A 19856-nucleotide genomic window follows, 5' to 3' on the forward strand; every position below is an offset into this window, starting at 1 on the left:
CCGCCATCTTGGGACCACTCCCGCACTGCAGTCCGGGCGCATGCGCGCACCGGCGCTCTCCGCCCCGCCGTGCGTGCCGCCCTCTTGGCGGCAGGGCCCGGCCAGTGAGCGCGGGTGTTGCTATGGCTGGGAGGAAGTTGCAGCTGGCGGTGTGGAACGCGCGCGCGGCGCTGCTGTACTCATTGGGCGGCTGGACCATACTGGGAGGCATGCTGCACTACACCAAGAACCACGGCGGCGGCGAGAGCGGGGACGCGGCCGGTACGGGAGATCAGCACTCAATCCGAGGACGCCGCCTGAGGTCATCTCGGCGGGACGTGGGGCGGTGGCGTGAGGTGGCCGAGGGTGGGTCTGGTAGAGGGCGGGGCTTGGAGGAGGGGCAGCGATTGGCTGAGTTAGTCAGCTGGGGACGGGGATTGGCTGAGGGAGTTGGCTGGGGGCGGGTCTCGGGCACCCTCCGTGGCTCCGGATAAGACGCTGCCGGCAGCGGGGACTTGCCAGTCCCCGTTTCGGCTGTTTCGTCGGCTGAGCCCGGCAGCGTCGGGTGCTGTCCGCCCGGCTCTCGGGGAGATGTGGTTGCCCGGTGCGAGGCTTCTGCCTGGGGCGATTGCTGTAAGGGCCCGGCAGGGTGCCCGGGGCAGGCTCCTGCTGGCTCGGTGTAAGCGCAGCGGCTCCTGGCTTGCCGAGGAGGATCGACCTGAGGGAAGCGAAATCCCTCGTAGAGGGGAAAAGCATGTGCTTCGTCGCTTTATTTGCAATGTGGGAATGGTTCAAAGCTGCACCTGAGGACGTTCAGACGGAACATCAGGAAGCATTCTTTATAGAGAGGGTGGTCAAACTCTGGAACAGGCTTCCTGGAGAGGTGGTTGATGCCCTGAGTCTGTCAGTGTTTATTTGGGCAATGCCTTTAATAACATGCTATAACATTTGGTCGGCCCTGAATTGCTCAGGCACTTGGACTAGGTGATCATTCCCTTCCAACTGAAATATTCTTTCCCTTCGCGTCCTTTCCCTTCGCATCCTTTCCCTTCGCATCTTTTCCTTTCCCATCCTATCAGCTCTGTGTTGCTCTTGCTCAGCATTCTGCTCCTTATTAAGGTGTAGTAGCGTGGAGGTAGCTGAACGTGGATAACATGGAGGCTGTTTGCAGTTGCTGCTACTGTAGTACCGATGTTAGTCCAGCACCAGTGCAGCAATGTAACTTACCCCAGTGAATCCTTTTTTCTCTCCATACAGTCAGCAGATCCCTGCTATCTATTTCTCATACCTTGATAATAAGCAAAGAGAAGCCCATGTAGCTGCTGTTTGCAATGATGAAGGGATAAAATGTTTTTATTGCTATGCTCTTTTTTATTTTCTTTTTTTCTTCCCCTCTTATTCCTTAGAGAATAAAAGTGATCCTCAAGCAAAACCAGCACCCAGGCAGGAAATACACACAAAAGAAACAGCTTTAGGATTTACAGTGACGACAGTAATAACATACAGGGATACTGAACCTCCCATTACTCGACTTCTCAGGCGTGTGAAGTCATACTTTTATCCTGACGACAGCCCTCCTTCCGAAAACTGAGCAGTCTGCAAGCTCAGGACTTTGTGCTGGTACCTCTGAGAGTCATCCTGGCACCAGCCCGTCAGTGGAAAACTCTTCTCCTGCATGGCTGAAATGACAGCTCCATCTGGGACACAGCTTGGCAGGACTTGCAGGCTTTGCTCGGATCATCGCTGTTCTTCGCACGTGTATTGAAGTTGCTAACCATGAATTGGGCTCAACAAACTGTGCTGCGAGGTGTGGATGAGGCTGGTTGTCACCTCGATGTGCTGTGGCCAGCAGTCTGACCAGGTGGCCCTGGTGGCTTTGCTTGTGAAGTTGATTTGTGTGCAGGACGTACCTGTAGCCAGGATGGCTCCTCTGATCACCTCTGATCACCTCTGAAATGGATGATTTAAAGATTAGTAAATGGGAAGGAACATGGTTTAATCTTTCTGGTCCAAGAGTTGTTAATCATCCTTCAATTTCTACAAATGCAGAAATACTGATGTAAGCTGAAAACTTACCATGTTTTCTGCTCCAGGCCCTTGTTTCTGTAGGGGTTTCCCTGACCTTTGTACCTCCTGTCTCCCCTTGGTAGGGTACTGCTGCCCAGACACCATGGCTGTAACTCACTCCCATTCTACAGGGTTAGATCCTTATGGACATTGCCTCCTTCGCTGTAGGAATCTGCTCCTGGCTGCTGTTTTCTGCTGGTGTTTCTCCCAACTTCTCCTGCTGCTGACCCTTGTTGCTATAGGGACTCCCTGTAGGGGCTTCTACCACCTATAGGAGCTGCCCCCAGTCCCTGCTTTCTACAGGGGCTCCCACCAGTCCCTATGGACATGGAATCCCTTTTGAGGAGGCTAACCCAAGGATCTGCATACACATGGCTTCCTTTCTGAGGGGCTTTCCCCTTCAGACACCTCCTTGTTTCTATAGGGGCTATCCGTATAGCCAGTTCTAGGTCTGTCAGGTCTACCTGCAGCCTGGCAGATGTCACCTCACTGCATAAAAAGTTGTGAGCACCTCTGCCCTAACTCCCAGCTTCTGTGGGAGCTTCTATCCCGGGCACAGCCACCATCTTTTCCAGAAGGCACTATCAGAATCCTGTGGGCCCCCCTCCCCGTATCCCTATAGCCATTCCCACAGACGACACCGCTCCCTCCAGCAAGCAGCGAGGGGGTGCTGCGGCTGCACCTCCCAGCCGGCAGGGGGCACTGTGAGCGGCTCGGTCCGGCAGGGAGCGGCCGCCGTTGCCTAGCGCCGCCGCCTTTTCCCCGCACCGGTTGGGGCGCCGGGCCTGCGGTGCGCGGCCGCGCCACCATGAAGGCCATCGTGCAGCGGGTGGCCCAGGCCAGCGTCACAGGTCGGTGTTCCGACACCGGGGGGACACCGGCGGGGGGCGGGGGTTGGGGGGGGGTCGCGGGCGGGCTTCCTTCCCCTGCCGCGGCCCTCCAACGCCGTCCGCTCTCGGCTGGTCTCCCGCTGTCTCCCACGCCAGCCTCACGGGCGGGCTCCCTCCGCACACACAGCCGCCCTCCCCCGGCGCGGCTCGGCTCTGCTCTGCTTGCTCGTTGTCCCCGGTGTGTGCCGGCAGTGTGGCGCGGCCGCCTCCTCCCGTGGTTCGCATGTGTCGCCTGTGTAATGAGAGCTGGCTCCTTGCGTGGCCTGCACGGGGTGGCAGTGCGGGTGCAGTGCCCTCCCTGGGTGGCTTTGCATGCATTGACACTGCGGTCGCAGGCGTCTTACAATCCTTGCATGTGTTTGCAGTGCAGTTGTAGCCACCTTCGGTGGCTTGCACGTGTCGGGCACTGCAAGTGTCGTCCCATTGCCAGAGATGTGGTTTGCAGGCCTTAGCACTATAGAGTTGCTTCCTTGCATTGCTGTCATGTGCTGGTACTTCAGTCGCAGTCATCTAGTATTGCTTGTGTGTGCTTTTGCCTTTGCCCATGGTTTGCCTTTATACTGACAGTTTCTTCCTTGCATGGCTTGCATGCACTGCTGTATGGCTTGCATGGTCCGTCCTATTGCATTGGTTGGAGCTTCTGTGTTCAAGATGCTTAAAATCCCCAAGATGTTTACATAGGAGTCCTGCAACTGCTTTCAGGACTGCCCCCTGTACTGGGCACTGGTGAGGCTGCACCTTGAATGCTGTGTTCAATTCTGGGCCCCTCACGACAAGAGAAACGTTGAGGTGGTGGAGCATGTCCACAGAAGGGCAGTGGAGCTGGTGAAGGGTCTGGAGCACAAGTGTGATGAGGAACGGCTGAGGGACCTGGGGGCGGGTTTAGTCTGGAGAAGAGAAGGCTCAGGGATGACCTTATCGCTCCCTACAACTGCCTGAAAGGAGGATGGAGCCAGGAGGTGGCTGGGCTCTGCTCCCAAGGAACAGGTGATACAATAAGAGGAAACAGCCTCAAGCTGTGCCAGGGGAGGTTTAGACTGGATATTAGGAATAATTTCTTCCCCAAAGGGCAGTCAGGCATTGGAACAGGCTGCCCGGGGCAGTGCTGGAATCACCATTCCTGGAAGTGTTAACAAACCATGTAGATGAGGCCCTTAGTGCCATGGGTTAGTGGTGGCCTTGGCTGTGCTGGGGAATGATTGGGTTTTATGATCTTGAAGATATTTTCCCACTCAGCTGATTTTATGATTCTATGAAATAAGTCACGACATCAGGAAGACTTGAAAGAGGGCTTCTATGTGATCTTTATTCTTTAAAAGTCTTAAAGCAGAGAAGAAGGGTTTAGAATGATGTTTTCTCTGGTGGTTGTGCAGTTGCCAGCTGACACCAATAGCTAATCTGTGTCATAACCCAAGACAGTGCATTTAGCCTCACTCTTCTTCTCCTCCCCCTCCCCAGTGGGTGGTGAACAAATAAGTTCGATAGGACGAGGCCTCTGTGTGCTGCTGGGCATTTCTTTGGAGGATACGCAAAGAGAGCTGGAGCACATGTAAGTCACGTTTCCTTTTGCCTTGAACTCTTTTATTTGTGCATTTCTCACACTGAATCAGTGATACCTGTGCAGTAGCCAAATAAATGGGGTGCCTGTTGGGAAACTCAGGTTTGCCTGTTAGTCCCTCTTCATATGGGTTTCTTTCTGTGTTCCATTGAGAAAAATCTGTTTCATTCCCTGTCTATATGTTTTATTTTATCGGGAACAGGCTCAAAAAGGAAGAATAAACATATTTGGCTTTTCTAATCTCCCTTTTTAAAATGTGTTTCCTCTTTACTGGACAAATTTATCCAGAAGGAGTAAAGCCATTTCTCAAGGATGGGCAGTATCAGAAAGCTCAACTCTCATTTTAGCTTGCACATGGGAAGTTTTGGTCTTCCTAAAGGCTGGATAGTCTCCTCAGTTACATTTCTGTAGAAGTGCATCAATTCTGGCAGCCTGGAGGACTGGCTCTGGCCATCTGTTCCATGGCCACAGAATATGGTGATGCAGCCAGCAAACACATGCAAGGGAGAGTTTTCCAGGGGCTGCTTCTGCCTCCTTCAGACATTGTTCTAGGACTGACCTCAGTTCTTACGAAGGCAAAGAAGAAATGGGTAATACTGATGTCAAGAAGAAGAAAGGCTCAGGCAGTGAAGAGAGAAGAATGTGAGGGTGAAAACAACCCCTGGCAGATGAGGAAGAGAGAATGGGGATGTGCTGAAGGTGTATCCGTTATGACATGCTCCATTGGCTTGCCTTACTGTATGCTTCTGTCGTTTCTCATTCCCACCTTGGTGAATGTGAAAGGTGCTTCTGAATGTTGCAAGTGGGTAACCAGCAGCAGCTGTGGTCTCAGCACCAGGTTGGTTGGATGACTGACACAGGAAAGGCAGGAAGCCAGCAGCTGAAAAAGGAATGAGGGGAATCAGCTTAACTCTTCAAGTCCTATTAAAGGAAACTTCAGTAATCCTGTAAATGAAACACAAACATCTTTATCATTAGAACACAGCAGTGCCTATGATCTAAGCCTGTGCGCTGGGGCCTTCCAAGGCTTTTAACCGTTCACTTCATGCAGGAGTTAATTCTGTTTGTTGCTGACACACGCAGCAGTTGACAAGGATGGTTTTTGTGAGTGCGCCTTACTGATGGCAAAGCCCTGAAGCTACACCATAACGAAATCTCAGGTTTATTTTATACTGTCTCCCTGCTGGTGCAGCCTAAAATGTTTGGCTAACAGCTGCAGTTGAAATGCTTTGTACTTCCTGTGCTCCCTTTATAGTTACTGCAGATGTGGACAAGCTACAAGAAGAAGCAAAGACAGGAGACTGGCAGGCATGCAGGCTTATTATCAATCAAAATCCAACCCTAGACTGGGTTGCAAGTCTGCTTGCTGCATTACAAGTTCTCTTTATGAAAGTCCTCTTTTTCTCTGAGTATCCAAGCCACTGAGCCCTACCTCCACAAATCAGCCCTAATACAAATTCAAAGGACAAGTCCCAGTCATAACTTTGCTGCACCTGCAGTTCTGTGCTGCTCCCTGTCTTCCTCCTCTCTTCCTGATGAAGAAGTACTGTCCTCACGTGGCTTGTGGGCCTGGTTTGGGAAGACTGCTAGGAGGTAGCAAAGCTGGAGGAGTATATGTGAACATATTTGGAAACAACCCTGGTTTAGGATGATCTCATTTCATACTGACTGTGATTTCCCTGCATGGTGGGAGGGTTAAAACTCCCAAAGCTATTCACATGTTAAATAATGTTGTAGCACATAAAATCAAGTAGTAAAGAGTGAGCTTTCCTAATTCCTATGCCATCTTTATGTCATGCTGTAACTTGCAATTATTCTGTCCTGATCTCATGCCCTGTGGCCTGACAGTAATGGTCTGACAAATGTGTGTCTGTAAAAACTTTCTTGGTTATGGCTCTGCCTAATGTGATGAGATTCCTGTGGTTTAGGAAGGGAGGGACAAAGGAATATCACGTTGTGTGGAGGCAAAACGAGTATACATCTGCATTCTGCTGTATCTCATGCTGTGTGATAGGCATGAACTTGTACCTGTTGATCCTATATGAGACAATTTAGGAAGGATCTTTTTCTCCCTTTAGGGTTCGAAAGATCTTGAACTTGCGAGTATTCGAAGATGAAAGCGGGAAGCACTGGTCCAAAAGCGTGATGGATAAACAGTATGAAGTATTGTGTGTGAGCCAGTTTACTCTCCAGTGCATCCTGAAAGGAAACAAGCCTGACTACCACATGGCAATGCCCACAGAGCAGGCAGAGTGTTTTTATAACAACTTCCTAGAGCAGCTAAGAAAAGCCTACAAGCCAGAGCTTATTAAAGGTAAGGACAAGAGGCTGGTGAGGTCCTTGGTGTGACCAGTGGACCTTGTTTGTGTGCACTCTTCCCTGATCGTTACTTTCTTTATTCTAGGATTTTCTGTTTGCCTTGCAGAGGAGCTTTATGTGGCAGTAGATGAGGGGATGTTATAGTATCTTCACTAAGCAGCCCAGCAGGATGATCATTCCTGTCTTCCTCTAGCCAGGCCACTTCCTGGTGTATGACATATAGATGTTCTTATATTGTCATTGGTTGTACAATGTGTCCTGGGTTCAGCAGTAGCAGTCAGTTTTCTCCTTCTTAGTAGCTGGTGCAGTGCTGTGGTTTTAACTTTCAGCCTTGGAACAGTGCTGATAACACCGACGGTTTTAGTTGTTGCTAAGTCATGTTTACGCTGACCAAGCACTTTCTGAGTCTCGTGCTCTGCCAGGGAGGAGGGGAAGCCAGGAGGAAGCAGAGACAGGACACCTGACCCAAACTAGCCAAAGAGGTATTCCATACCACAGCACGTCATGCCCAGTATATAAACTGTGGGGAGTTACCTGGAAAGGTGAGATCAGTGCTTGGGTTGGGCTGGGTATTGGTCTACAGGTGGTGAGCGGTTGTATTCTCTTCCCTTGTTATTTCTTTTATCATTATTATTATAGGTGGTAGCAGTAGTGGTTTGTGTTATACCTTAGTTACTGGACTGCTCTTATCTCAATCTGTGGGAGGTACATTCTTTTCATCCTCCTCCCCATCCCTCCTGGAGCTGGGAGAGGAAGAAGTGGAGGGGGAGTGGGTGAGCGGCTGCATGGTTCTGAATTACTGGCTGGGTTTAAACCACGACACAATGTGAGCAATAGCCCTAACAACATAACACAGAGAGGCTGCAGCCATGAGAACAAGCTCTGTGCCTCTCAGCTGGTGTGCTAATAAATGCCATTGATAACAAATGACAGATATTTCTGATTTCAGCAGTGTACTCCTGTGAAGTAGGCAGGATTGGGACAGTAGATGATGTCTGTCTTTCCACCCTTTTGGCCAAACTCTGTCAAAGAATGACCTGGGTTGCAAACAGGAAAGAAGAAGGAGCTGTAGCAGATTGGGACTGAGCTGCACCCTTGCTTAGAGTATTCAATGTCAAATGCTCCAGAGAAGGCTTCAGGTCTTTTTATCTTCTGCCAATAGATAAGATTTTCTCAAAGCATCATCTAGTTAGCTAGAACGGATCCCTGGGCTTAGCTGTTACCTCCTTTAATATATCACCTCCTGCCTGCAAGAACTATCCTGCCTATTCTGAACTGTGAGAACCTTGATTATCTGGAGACTTGGTTTGTTTTGTTGACATTTCTGTACTTAGGATTTATCATCTTGGTGTCAGACCACATAGCTGGGTGCACATACACTGGTATTTTTCTTTGTAGCTTCCTGCAGTTTGTTAGTTGGATGTGCTTTTTTGTATGTTTTTTTTCGTTTCTTTTTAGTAGCACATGTGGTAAAGATTTTGGTCTGTGTTACCCTTCCAAGAGCCATAAGCACTTCTTGTATCTTCCCTTTGCAGATGGCAAGTTTGGGGCCTACATGCAGGTCCACATCCAGAATGATGGTCCTGTAACAATAGAACTGGAGTCCCCGGCTGCTACTGTTGACCCTAAACAGGTAAGTGAGTGGGTCCAGAGGAGGCCACAGAGATGCTCCAGAGGCTGGAGCAGCTCTGCTCTGGAGCCAGGCTGAGAGAGCTGGGCTGGTTCAGCATGAAGAAGAGAAGGCTCTGGGGACACCGTAGAGCAGGTTCTAGTGCCTGAAGGAGTGATAAGAAATCTGGAGAGGGGCTTTTGACAAGGGCCTGTAGGGACAGCACAAGGGGGAATGGCTTTAACCTGACAGAAGGGAGATTGAGATGAGACATTAGGAAGAAATTCTTCCCTGTGAGGGTGCTGAGGCCCTGGCACAGGGTGCCCAGAGAAGCTGTGGCTGCCCCATCCCTGGCAGTGTTCAAGGCCAAGTTGGACGGGGCTTGGAGCAACCTGGTCTAGTGGAAGGTGTCCCTGTGTGTGGCAGGGGGTTGGAACTGGATGAGCTTTAAGGTCCCTTCCATCCCAAACCAGTCTGAGATTGTATGACTCAATGATGTAATGTCCCCCACACTTAGTGCAACCTGTTTCTCTAGAAAATGGAAAATGGAAAACAGATGACAGCTGTTTGCAACTTAATTTGACTCTTAGTAGCACTGAAAGCATTACTACTGCCAGGCTGCAATGTAGTGTTAGCTGAGGGCTTTGTACAAGCTGATTTGAAATGGTTATTCTATATCTTAGGTGATCCTAAGGCTCATACGTGTATTTTTCTTTGGATAAAGAATAAAACAAGTTTATTCTTGTGTGCTGGATGGCTGAACTTGGGATACATCTGTTGTCAACAACTTTGAAACTACAAAACTGCTGCGTAAGACCCAAAACAGAAGAGAAGCTTGGTGGAATCCAGCTTTCCCTTTTGGTCCTTGTGTTCTATTCTTTCTTACATTTGCAAATTGTGTTGGGTGAAGGAACCCCGGAAAGCAGAGGGTAGTCCTTTGAATATGGGCACTTCTCTCTTATACTCAGGGGGTGATCATGTTGACAGATGATGATAATTCACTGTCTTATCCAAATTTCTGAAAATGTAAGCCTTGGGCTTTTTGGGTTTTATGTTTTCCTTTCTGTTTTCTTGATGTTGGTTTGAATCTGAGTCACAAGTTTCATACAAATGCTCACATTTATGAGTTTTTGCAAGTAGTCTTCTGAAATAATTTTATTTCATGAAGTGTTTTCTTGCTGTCCTTCGTGAACAGCTGACGAAACTTGAAAAACAGCAACAAAGAAAAGAGAAGACCAGAACCAAGGTGCCCTCTGAGTCAAGTAGAGAAAGAAATGCTCCCCGGAGCAAGGATGATCCCAGTGCAAGCAGCGGAGCAGAAGGAGATGTGTCTTCGGAAAGAGAGCCTTAGCTCATCCAAAGCAGGCCTCAGGTTTGGCTTTCCCACTTCTCCATATAGCTGTGTCCTACTGCTTGGCAGTCTCTAACCCTGGCTGCTTTACTGAAGCAGCACAGGCAGAGAATTGCGTTAGGAGTACTGAAAGGTGAAATGGGGTAATCTTGCCGATGGCTAACCTCTGCTTCTGCAGTTGGCACACCAGAATGTAGAAGTGGGTGGAAACCTTTCCCCAGCTGTGTGCTTGGCTGAAGGTGTGTATCTGTGAGCCTGGCCCAGCTACCACTGTCTCCAGATTGACTCAGGAAATCTAAAATTGTGGTCTGATGGCACAGCAGTGGCTTAACTCTAAATCCTATTTTTTATTCTTCATGGTTGTGTTTCTCAGTCTTTACATGTCAGGCAGGTTATTCTGGAACAGTCCCCGTTTGTAATTACCATTTGTAATGGCCAAATAACACATAATCCTCAGCAATGGAAGTGGAAAACATGTCAGAAATTTGAGATAGGCCAGAACTGCAACTTCCTGTCATGGTTCCTACCCCTCCTTAGTTTGTTCTTTCCCAGGGTGACTTGAGAACAGGCTGTTTCATATACCTTCACCATCTAAGGAGCACGTTAGGCCAGGCATTGAGAGCCAGACTTTCTGCTTGAATTCAGTAGGAGAACTGGGATTTTATCTCCTTTCAGGCACTTGACCTGCAGGACATGCCTGGATGTCAGTGAATAGAATTAGATCGAATACTGTCGTGAATTATCTACATATGTAGATATGTATTTACCATACTTTTCCAGTCAGTTTTAAGTCTTCGGGACAGAGCTTTCATTACCTTCTTTCTCCCTTCCTCAGCTATATTGCTGATTTTGAACTTTCAAACATGTCCAAGCTCTTAAGAAAGTATTATTTCCCTCATTTGCACAACTGAAGCCCTGAGCTGGCTATGCAGTTTACTTACTAACACCTTTGCAAGGTTAAGGTCTAACCTTTCTTTCCTTTTGCTGTCCCTAGAGTTCAGTCTGGCCTGTGATTTGTATCATTCAGTATCTTGCATTGCGTGGAAAGTTGCTTTAAAAAAAAAAAAAATCCATCAGTTTCCCTGATGGTCAGACACTGAGGGATGATTTCTGTTTTATAGGAGTGCATATTATCTGTATGGTACTAATGTAAATGAATTTGCATAAGGCATTGAATAGATTCCTGGAAATTTGTTTTGGATTGACCTGGAAAAGGGATCAAAGAGACTTCAAGTCCACAGGCTTCTTTCTCTGGCCTCTCGAAAAGCAGCTTCAAGACTGGAGTGAAATGGTTCCATTCATTAACTGAGTTGCAGTCAAAAGTGTGATTCCAGCTGTTGTTTGATACAACAATCCAAGTTCTGCTCTCTTTGGCTTTATGTTAGGCACACCTTCCTGCTTCAGTACTGGAGATGAGCAGGCATATAGGGAAGAAGAACATGTTCTTAGGAAATGAAGCAAGGATGTGCTCTTTCTCAGCAGCTGTTGGCCTTGCTGCTGTGCTACAGGAACATGAGGTTCCCCCCACTGTTTCTATGTTGTGTGTTGAAATAAGAACATTGTGAAGAGCAGGAGTTTGCAGAGTTGGTGTGCTTTGGTCATTCTGACCTTTCCAATAGCATTTAAAATTCTGAAGAGCTGAACAGATCTAAAATATGATACAGATAACCTAGCATTCATGTGCATGCTGTGGCAATAAGTAAAGACACTTTTCTCTATGGGATTTGAAGGAATCGGATTCTGTTTCTACTCTACTTACAGTAATGTTCCCGTTTGTTTGCCTTCCACAGTTTCTCATACAAAACCTACACTGGATTCTTGAAGAGACCCAACATTCACCTCAGCACCACTCTTCAATGACTTTGGAAATGAATGGAAAGTGGGAAAACAGAACTAAGACATTAGAAACCTGTATCATTCTGTATTGAAACAACCAAAGCAATGCTCTCAGATCCAGTTGTTAACGTGTAGTATCAGTAGTAAAAAGGACTTGTAACATTTTTGTGTATGTGTTTTCACATGACTGCTGAGTAAGGGATGACTATAGGCAGCTTGTAGCAGAACATTTTACTCTCAGTACATAAGCTCCATTTCAAAAAGAAATCAGGGTTTTTCCTTAAACTTACACTTGAATTCTGAAGATTATCCAAGCAGGCTTGTATATTGATTCTCACTCTGTGGTGTCATGTGCGACCTGTTTTCATGGCAGCCTGTAAATCTGTGTATATTTTGGTATGTTGTTCACCTGCTACGTAACACCAGGGTAGGCAGTCCAGTCTTTCTGCATGGATTAAGTTATTAAGAGGAGAGATCAGCTGCTCGTTGTTTATTCTGTGGAGCACATCTGTCTTGTAAACTTTTTCTAAGAACAGAAAAGACTTTATTAAACAAATGATGCTAGCTGTGTGCCTGTTGGTGTTTGTGTATTGCATTCCCTCAGATAAAGCCATGCGTGTAACAATGTGTGACACGAAGCAAAGGGTACAAGCCAAGAAACACATACTGATGTAACTCATCCATATCTCCTTTGGAAGTCAGGTTGCTGACCTGAAATCTTTGCTTTTTTCAATACTTCTGAGTCCTTTAGTTACTTTATGGTGGCCATCAAAATGCCCCACATGCTGCATGACGTGCTGCTGACATTTCTCTCAGATCCATCAGAGGCAGAACTGCGTTTGGAAGCTGCCAGCAAGCAACAAGATGTAAGAAGCAGCTACAAAAGTGCTTTCCTGTGGGCGTGAAAGGAAGTTTCGGGAGAAATGAAAGACTGCAGATCCTCACACCTTTGATTTCCTTCAGTATAAAGGATGGTGGTACCCTTTATACTGGCTATTCTCCAGGCCTGACTTGCCCTTAACAGTCTTCACTAACCCTCTGCTGTGGCCATCAGGAGAGCCAGGATGCTTACTGCACAAATAGGGTTATAAGGCTAACTCACTGATGATGGATGTTCTTCATCCAAATGCATGTTGTATTTACAGTCGTAGAATCCCAGACTGGTTTGGGTTGGAAGAGACCTTAAAGCTCATCCAGTTCCAACCCCCTGCCATGGTAAGTGGCACATTCTACTACACTAGGCTGCTCAAATCTCTGTCCAACCTAGCTTTGAACGCTGCCAGGTATGGGGAATGCTGCAGACTGCATAATCACTGTGGCTTCTTTTTGTGTGTTGTTTTTAAGCTTTTGTCTTGTAGGCTGCTTGTTCAGTAAAGTATCAGTGAAACCAAGACAGGGTTGTCTGCAATTTAGTTTGCCTGAAGTCACAGCCTTATGGTGTTCACCTACAGGTACATGTGTTGTATCTTGCCCCTTCAGAGTTTCCCTTAACCTGGGATTACAGCCTTATAGTTTGTTGTCAGATTAGTACTTAATTGGCTGCAAAGGGCAAATTCACTCCCACCTCTCAGGTGCTGAGGGGGCTGTTGACCCACCAACCCTCAGACCTATTTCATGCAGCTGAACTGTTCTGCTTGCTCTAGCATCTGTGAAATCTTGTCTTCCACTTTGTAGCTTGTCCTTAAGAAGATAAGTGAAGAAAGTACCACAGCCTCTTTGCACCTTGAAAGGTAAGTGGAGGGAACCCAAACTACAAAGAATAATAAAGTTTGAAAAGAAGTATCATAAGTATGTCTCAGGGGAGGCAGGAGGTGGTACAAGGGGTATTACAAGGGACATCTTGTAACAGTCTTCCAATACCTAAAGGTATTGGCCTATGAAAGGGACCTACATGAAATCTGGAGAGGGGCTTTTTGCAAGGGCCTGTAGGGACAGCACAAGGGGGAATGGCTTTAAACTGGCAGAAGGGAGATTGAGATGAGACATTACGAAGAAATTCTTCCCTGTGAGGTGCTGAGGCCCTGGCACAGGGTGCCCAGAGAAGCTGTGGCTGCCCCATCCCTGGCAGTGTTCAAGGCCAGGTTAGACAGGGCTTGGAGCAATCTGCTCTAGTGGAAGGTGTCCCTGCTCGTGGCAGGGGGTTGGAACTGGATGAGCTTTAAGGTCTCTTCCATCCCAAACCACTCTATGATTCTGTCAAATATTATATATTATAATAATGAATATATTGTAACACTGGTGTACAGGGAACGTGGCTCAGTTATGGTGTAAGGAGAGGAGATGTAGCCTTTGGGTTAGATGGTACTTTGCTACTGATGCCTATTTAGTTTTTTTCCCCTCTTGTGTTACCAGGGGCATGTTAACCAGTGCCAGCTGAGGTATGCTGGCAAGCTTTCTTTTCCTGTTAAGAACTGGGATTCATTTCGTTTGGGTGATTGAAAAGGAGCAAATATGTATCATCTTTTTCACTAACACAAGAGTATGCAAAAGTGTGATGTACTTGGGGGTAACTAGTTCACATGTCACTATGTCAAGGCTGAACTTGTGAAAGGATTCCACGGCAGCTCTTCTAAAACACTGAGTATATTGGCTTGCAGTAATAGAAATGGCAAATCTTTATTCCTAGAGGTTGAGGTATGATGTACCTGACAGAGCAGGAACACGGATGTTCTTTGCTTTAGGACTCTTTGCCTGTGCGCCACCAGGCGTCAGCAGAACCTAAGAAACGAAAACCCGCTGCAGTGGATTTAGACGGGTTTCATTGGAGTCTCCTTCCTTAAAGGAAGATGATCACTTCGGTGCTAACTGAGATAGTTGTTTTCTTTAGAGTGTATGTATTTGCCTGTAAGTGGGATCTGTATCCTTCTCCAGGTAATTGCTCTGTTCAAAACGTGTGCAATAGAATAATTCTTTTTTCTGTTAGTTTAATATAGGTCTATTTTTAACAGGTCTAGCAAAAGATATTATGGCTACATTTCCATTTCCCCACTTCTGTTTTGGGGAAATGCATGTTGCTCTGCTGTAAAACTGAGTAGGAGTATTACTGATGGTAGGAGGAATTGTATATTTTCCGTTATGCTCCTTTGTTAAAAGTATATTGAGCTAACTGGAATGTTCTTACGAATAATTGCAGTGAAATATAATGCATTATTGATTAAAAATCTTTAAAGAAAAATGATCAGAGTATCTACCTCTAGACTAATATCATCTGCTTAAGAGAAACTGTCACTGATGAGTTCATGGAGCATGTATCATTGAATAGTTCAGGTTGGAAGGGACCTTCAAAGGTCACTTAGTTCACCCCCCCTGCAATGAGCACAGACATCTTCAACTAGATCAGTGTAGTCCTGTGCTGATAAGAAAACTGTCTTGAAGAGCAGCACAGTGCGTTTTTGCAAGAATAAACATGCTGACGTTAAAAGTGGTACTGTTTATGTTGAACATGGCTTAGGAAAAAGGTTTCAAAACTAGCCCAGAAATTTTGATCACAAAACCTTTTGACTTCAGCTTTGCATTTTCTTTGTTGTTGTCTGGATTGGTGTTTGAACTGTGCTCTGTGTTCTTGTGATTTCACTTGTTTCTTCACCTGTGCCAGTGCTAAAAACCTTTCACGGTGAATAGGATCTCGGGCCAGGAGAAGTGATGTTGTTCCTGGTGCAAGTACCACTGTTGCGTATCTTCTGATCTATGCTAGAAAAGCCAGAAAGAATTTGCATATATTATTATCACGGACTGGTTTGGGTTGGAAGGGACCTTAAAGCTCATGCAGTTCCAACCCCCTGCCACGGGCAAGGACACTTTCTGCTAGAGCAGGTTGCTCCAAGCGCCGTCCAACCTGGCCTTGAGCACTGCCAGGGGTGTGGATGGTTGCTTGTGATGATTGCTGTGTTCTGAATACCGATTTCTATATTTTTGGCATTGTTAGCAGGTGATTTTTTCCCTAACGTATCTTGACAGCTGTAAGGCAGTCTAAATGCTAATGGAGTTGAAATGCACTAAAAGAGCATATTGAGACTACATCATATGTTAGGAAGCAATAATTATTCAAGTATTATAAATATTGCGTTTACTTATGAGTTCATTTATTATATTTTGAAAGTGAATCTGTTACGAGATTTTTTGAGAAAGAGTTCTGTTTAGTGTCTCTTCATAAGCGAGATATATGATCTCTTTCCAGAACAGAGCTATATTAGCTTAATGGTTCTAATAAACTAATTCAATTTCCATTTCTGTTTATTGGGTAAATAAGCAAATGTGAAAAATTAAGTCTGTCTAATTTGTTCCACCATTAATTTTTCAGCTTATATTTAAGTGTTGAATATTGACAATAGAATCACAGAATGGTTTGGGTTGGAAAGGACCTTAAGACTATCCAGTTGGGCAGAGATGCCTCACACTAGACCATGTTGCCCAAGGCTCTGTCCAACCTGGCCTTGAACGCTGACAGGGATGGAGCGTTTACCACTTCTTTGGGCAACCTATGCCAGTGCCTCACCACCCTCACAGTAAAGAACTTGATAAAATACATTTGTCTGATTTCTGTCTGGGATGTGTGTGTATGGAAGGAAATAGGTTTTGTCTGTTTCCCAGTGCTTTTTTAAGGGGAAAAATATTTATTTTAGGGATACACTGAAAAAATAAATATACTTCTGGAGAAAGGAGCAAGCAAGGAATGTGAGGAGGATTTTGAATTACATATCTGTTTGTTGCTGCTCAGCTTGGAAAGCTGGAGAGCTTAAGAAAGCTTCTATAACCTGGTAATGGTTGTTATGCATTTAACTTGGGTTTTTAGACCTGCAGGAATTGTCATTGGATACAGGTTTACAGTTTTAGTTCTAGTTTCGAACACTAATGTCAGATTTCGATATTTTCAATTTAATGTTAGTTACAAGCAGGTATGCAAAATCATTATTGATTATTTAAATCATTTTGGTTTGGTAATTTGATGTATTTTGTATTTTAATTAATAGCAAGAAACAGGAAATCAAAGCTGTGAATAGACTGAAGGCCAATATTCACAATATTAACTATCCTCAGTAGCATGAGCAAAGCAGTTTGATTCTGATGACATTGCCCCTGTTTTAGGCTATTGTTCAGTGAAGATAATCTCTCTTTGGTCCTGAAGTGGCAGCAACAATTTCATTCACATGGACATGTAAAACTTCATCACAATTATTCTTTTCAACCAAAATTAAATTGGTTTCTATTAAACCTGAGGGTGTCTTAACCTAACCAGAGAAATCGTACAAACTGGTCTGTCAATAGGTGTGGGGAATACATGTTTAAAACCCCAAAAGTGTGGTAAAGAAATACCTTTCCTCCCATTGCCTTTCCTCCAGCATATCCACCAGTTGTTTATCTGCTGTTGCCCTGAACTTTCAGGGAGCTGGACCAGTGCCCCCTGGTCTGTCTTCTTTCAGAGTAGGAGCAGAAAACCACACCTAATGCTTAAGTAGGGTTGTACATACTAATAAACCATTATAATGATTTATAGTTCCACTTCTTACATATTATTATTAGCGTACAATATACCGCTAACAATTTGCGGCTGTATGAACCTAACTGTCTGTCAGCTGAAGAACATTATTGGCATATTGAATAATGGCAGCTTCCTCTATGTGGAGAAACTGGTTCTCCTCTGTAGTATGTTATTTTAGTGCAATTTTAATAGTGCAGCACAAATAACTAATACCAAAGGATTACTTTGTTTTGTCTTTGCTGCAGTGCATGTTTTAGTGTTTTATAAACTTAGAAGTAGGCTGATGGATATGGTGTGTTTCTGCAGCAGACCATTATATTCATCTGAAGAAGATATACAGCCCCAAATCTTTAGAATACTGTCTTTTAAATGTAAGTTAGTTCTTTACCATGTAGAAAATAGGAAACCTGTTGCCCTAAGCCACACACAGAGAAGTCAGGAAGGTCACTTGGCTATGCTGCTTTGTCATGACCATGACAGCTTAAACAGCAGCAGCCTACTAATGGTTCCCTTATTACTATGGACAAACTGCTGAATAGTGAGGTCGGTCTGTAAAGTCACCAACTAACAGTTAAAGGTAATTCGTTGTTTATTTGGTGCTTTGTAATGGTAGTGATCTACTGTGCAGTGTATTGGCTGTTCCATCAGGTGCAAGCATCAACTGCCAAGCCCAGGAGAAAGACATCAGCCTATGGACTGTGGCATGGGGTGGCCATGCCAAGGAGCAGATCCCGATCTCCCAGACCCCTGCTGTATTTATGGGTGTACTCAATCCCCCCAAAATAAGCAGTTTTTGCAGCAGAAAACCAAGAATGGAAAGCAATTCCCAGAGTAGCATGTCACTGCAGAGAAGCTTCTCCCAGGAGCCCTATGATTTGTGGTTGGCAGCACTTAGAAACAAAGGAATTTAATACAAACTAAAGACTTTTAAAACAGCAAAATAATCAGCAGATGTTTGATCTTAACTGTTAGCAGAAGGGGATCATCAGCTAAGCTGTCATTGAAGCTGTGGGCCAGACTGAGGACTTCTCAGGCTGATGAGGCAGTCAGGCTACAGCAGATATTGAGGGTGCTGCTTTTTTTCCCCTTCAGCTCTTCAGGAATAAAAGCCAGGTTGGCAAAGTTGTCATTACCAAAAAATGTCTTTAAATCAAATACTGCCTTTGAAGCCTTTCCAACAGTATGTAGCTTGCAACCTCTGGGCCTCATCGATAAATCCGAGTCTCAAAAGAACCGGTGTTTGTACACCCATCCTCATCAGCTGGGAAAGGATGCGGGTCACAGGGGTCAGTTATGAAATCAGATGATTTTTTCTGCTTCAGTATGTCAGCAAGTGCTGTTCAGCAGAAAGAAATGTTCATTTTGGCTGCAGCCCACGTGCTGCAGCTCACTTTCCCTCCAAACTCCAGAGAAACCTGAGTCTGAATACATGCCACTGGCACTCATTGTTGCTGTAGAAGGGATTGCTGGGTAATATCAAATATCTGTCTCTGGTTCTAATTAAAACATAGTTATTGCTTGCCTTCATAGAATAATGGAATACAAGATTTTAGAGGCACCTGAGCCTATAGGTGGCAATGTAACATGTACAGCCAGTCAGGAATGTAGACCAGTGCCAAAACACTGTTATTAGCATATTATTGAATGATAAATGTTGTTCTTTTAAGCAAAGTCAGCAGTGGTAAAAAAAATAATAGGTAGGATTTTTGTTCTTAATGACCATATGAGAAATAACCAGAAAATTAGGATGTAATTGTTCCATAATGTCTCACAAATAATTAGTTGACTTTAAATATTTGCAGCATTTTGGAGTTGCTAATGCTGATGTGATCTGTGACAAAGGAGCAGACCAAGTGAGCTCCATGTGCTCAGCCACTTGTGGTGGTGATGGAGATTGTTTGGAAATGCTACTTAAAGGAGTCTACAGCCCAGATGGTCAAAAGTGCAAAGCCTCTGGCTGCAGATGATGTGTCTGGGTGTGTGATTTTCCAACAGAGTAAGTTTACCTCTTATTTTGAAATCACTCATAACTGCATTGGCCTTTATTTTACTTTGTTGTCTGTTTGCTTGTTCCGTGTGCAGAGTTTTCCTCCCTCCTTCCTTAGCTCTTGAGATCACAGATTTTTATCTTTAGTACCTGGATGATGTGCAGGGTTGGGGTCAGGTGCAGAAGCTAAGCAACCTTGCTGAAACCTGCTTTGAGAAGCTCAGGTCTTTGAAGAGGACTCTTGTAGAATATAATTGCAGCCTAGTTTTTGTGCTTTTGAAAGCCCTTATCAGACCATCTTGGTGTTCTGGAAACTTCTCTTGACGCTGCAATTCAATTAAACAGACTCTTAATTAGTTAGATTCTTTTAAGTAACTATGAGTTATTGAAAAATACTAGTTTACTTTCTCTGCATGCCAGAAAACATGCATGAAAACAAAGCTACATGAGTTTTAGACGTACTTTTATAACTGAAACAGGGCAACAGCCCATGGAAGCAGTCATTTGCAAAAATGGACATATTTTGTGTTGACCATAGCAACTAGTGAACTGCCAGGAACCTGAAGAAGAGAAGGCTCAGATGAGACCTCAGAGCAGCTTCCAGTGCTTAAAGGTGATGACAAGAAGCCTGGAGAGGGGCTTTTGACAAGGGCCTGTAGGGACAGGACAAGGGGGAATGGCTTTACACTGACAGAGGGGAGATTGAGATGAGACATTAGGAAGAAATTCTTCTCTGTGAGAGAGGTGCAGTTAGATCTTCCTCTGCTACTTTAAAAAAGTA

General features: G+C 45.3%; 1 protein-coding gene across 2 annotated transcripts; it reads left to right on the forward strand.

The window, feature by feature from the left end:
* Positions 1–41: 41 nt before the first annotated feature.
* Positions 42–11771, forward strand: DTD1 (D-aminoacyl-tRNA deacylase 1). Of its 2 annotated transcripts, none has more exons than XM_080617078.1 (6): positions 42–261; positions 4395–4485; positions 6573–6808; positions 8349–8446; positions 9618–9794; positions 11564–11771. In XM_080617078.1, exons 1-5 carry the CDS (start codon positions 123–125, stop codon positions 9771–9773), a joined length of 720 nt encoding a protein of 239 aa, XP_080473204.1. In that variant the 5' UTR covers positions 42–122; the 3' UTR covers positions 9774–9794; positions 11564–11771. The 2 variants fall into 2 exon arrangements, with proteins under 2 accessions (XP_080473204.1, XP_080473205.1); XM_080617079.1 differs by lacking the exon at positions 42–261 and adding an exon at positions 2475–2897.
* Positions 11772–19856: the final 8085 nt, after the last annotated feature.

The sequence above is a fragment of the Psittacula echo genome (genome assembly GCF_963264785.1).
Source record: "Psittacula echo genome assembly, chromosome: 4".
In the NCBI taxonomy this organism is placed as follows: Eukaryota; Metazoa; Chordata; class Aves; order Psittaciformes; family Psittacidae; genus Psittacula; species Psittacula echo.